This window comes from Fopius arisanus, unplaced genomic scaffold (assembly GCF_000806365.1).
Source record: "Fopius arisanus strain USDA-PBARC FA_bdor unplaced genomic scaffold, ASM80636v1 scaffold00051, whole genome shotgun sequence".
NCBI lineage: Eukaryota > Metazoa > Arthropoda > Insecta > Hymenoptera > Braconidae > Fopius > Fopius arisanus.
Window position 1 is genome coordinate 12,636 of NW_011887790.1, and position 1,348 is coordinate 13,983.

The window sequence follows — 1,348 nt, forward strand, 5'->3', positions numbered from 1 at the left end:
AGAATCGGTTGATGAGAGGTGGCAAGAGTGAGAAGATGTTTGAAGTGCGCTGTCAGGGGCACCAGATCGTCCGGGATTTCATCGAAAGGAAGCATAAAGTTGTAAGATATTTGTTGGCAAATGGAGATCAGAGTGGGAGTGAGTGCGCTGCTGTCGGGTGTTGTCCCCAGGTACCTGATGACACTGATCGGTTTCTTTCCTGACAGCCAATTGTTTGAATTACTGAGACCAGCGCTTTTTGCTAAGAGCGAAGTCTTTCCGCAACCCCCTTCACCATAAAGCACCAATGGCTTTTCACTTTCCCCCAGCATGTACGTTTTGATCTTCTCCAGGGAGTCTTCACGCCCGTAGAAGACTTTCACTGAGTTGTTGCACGCGTGCAGATGCTGCAGCAGCTCTGTGATTATTTGACCCTGAGCTGAGCTGTCCTCTTTTCTCATTGCTCTATCCACTAGCTTCACCATGTTCCTGTAGAAGTGGGTGATGAAGTGCTGGAGGTATTCACCGTGGGTCTCAGGGTCCAGTCCCTCGCGTCCGATCCATTCTACTGTATATCGCTGAAGATTTCCACTCTCAATCTTGTTGGGGAGCCTCTCGTCTCGAAGATCAGCCAGCAATCTTGCTGCCTCGTTGTCTAAACTCCTGTTAGCAATGTCCAGGAAGAGACCTGCCTTCCGCAAATTCTGGAGATTGATATTGTTTATGTATCTGACGTATGCCAAACAGTGGTTCTTCGTGTTCTTGACGTTTAGGATGCCGTTTATAACTTCTCGCTCGGTGACAGACATGAAGTAGTTGTGCATCGTGTCTTTGTCAAATTTACCAGCGTTGAAGAGGGACTGAGCACCTTTTCGGAATAGCTTCTGCATCTTCAGCATTGTGTCCCACCAGATCGCTTGGTCTTCTGCCTGCAGCTTTGGAATTCGCTTGTTGTTGAAATTCTTGAGAATCGAGGAAATTGGCTGCAAGACACTTGTCGGTGGTACAGCGTTGCTGTCCTTTTTGTACCAGGTGTCCAGCACTTCAACCTCCATACCTTGGGTTTCAAGGTCGGCTCGGAGCATCTCTAACTCCGAGCTCAGAACGTATGTTGGAATTGGACGATAACCGTATTTCTGACCCAGGAATACCTGAAGAAAAGAAAGTTCATTTCTTTTTTTTTAATTGCACTTGCAATTTATAGCGATGAAACAAGCTGACATCTCCTCCTGGGAATACTGATTTTAAATGTCTAATTGTAATGGAATATATATAATGATATTCATTTCAACCTTCACACGCATTTTCATTAAGGCCCGGATGGACTGTCTGGAAAAGATAATTTACTCCAAAATTGGGACTTCTAATT

At 45.6% G+C, this 1,348-nt stretch overlaps 1 protein-coding gene across 1 annotated transcript in view; it reads right to left on the bottom strand.

Annotated features, from left to right (window-relative positions):
* LOC105267952 (uncharacterized) overlaps window positions 1-1,283 on the bottom strand; it is a 9,140-nt gene extending 7,857 nt beyond the window's left edge. Inside the window, exons 1-2 of the mRNA XM_011307149.1 lie at window positions 1,272-1,283; window positions 3-1,130 (exon numbers count right to left, since the gene is read on the bottom strand). Of these exons, the coding sequence (XP_011305451.1) occupies window positions 3-1,130; window positions 1,272-1,283 (1,140 nt within the window). The remainder of the gene's footprint in view (window positions 1-2; window positions 1,131-1,271) is intronic.
* Between the last annotated feature and the right edge of the window lie 65 nt (window positions 1,284-1,348).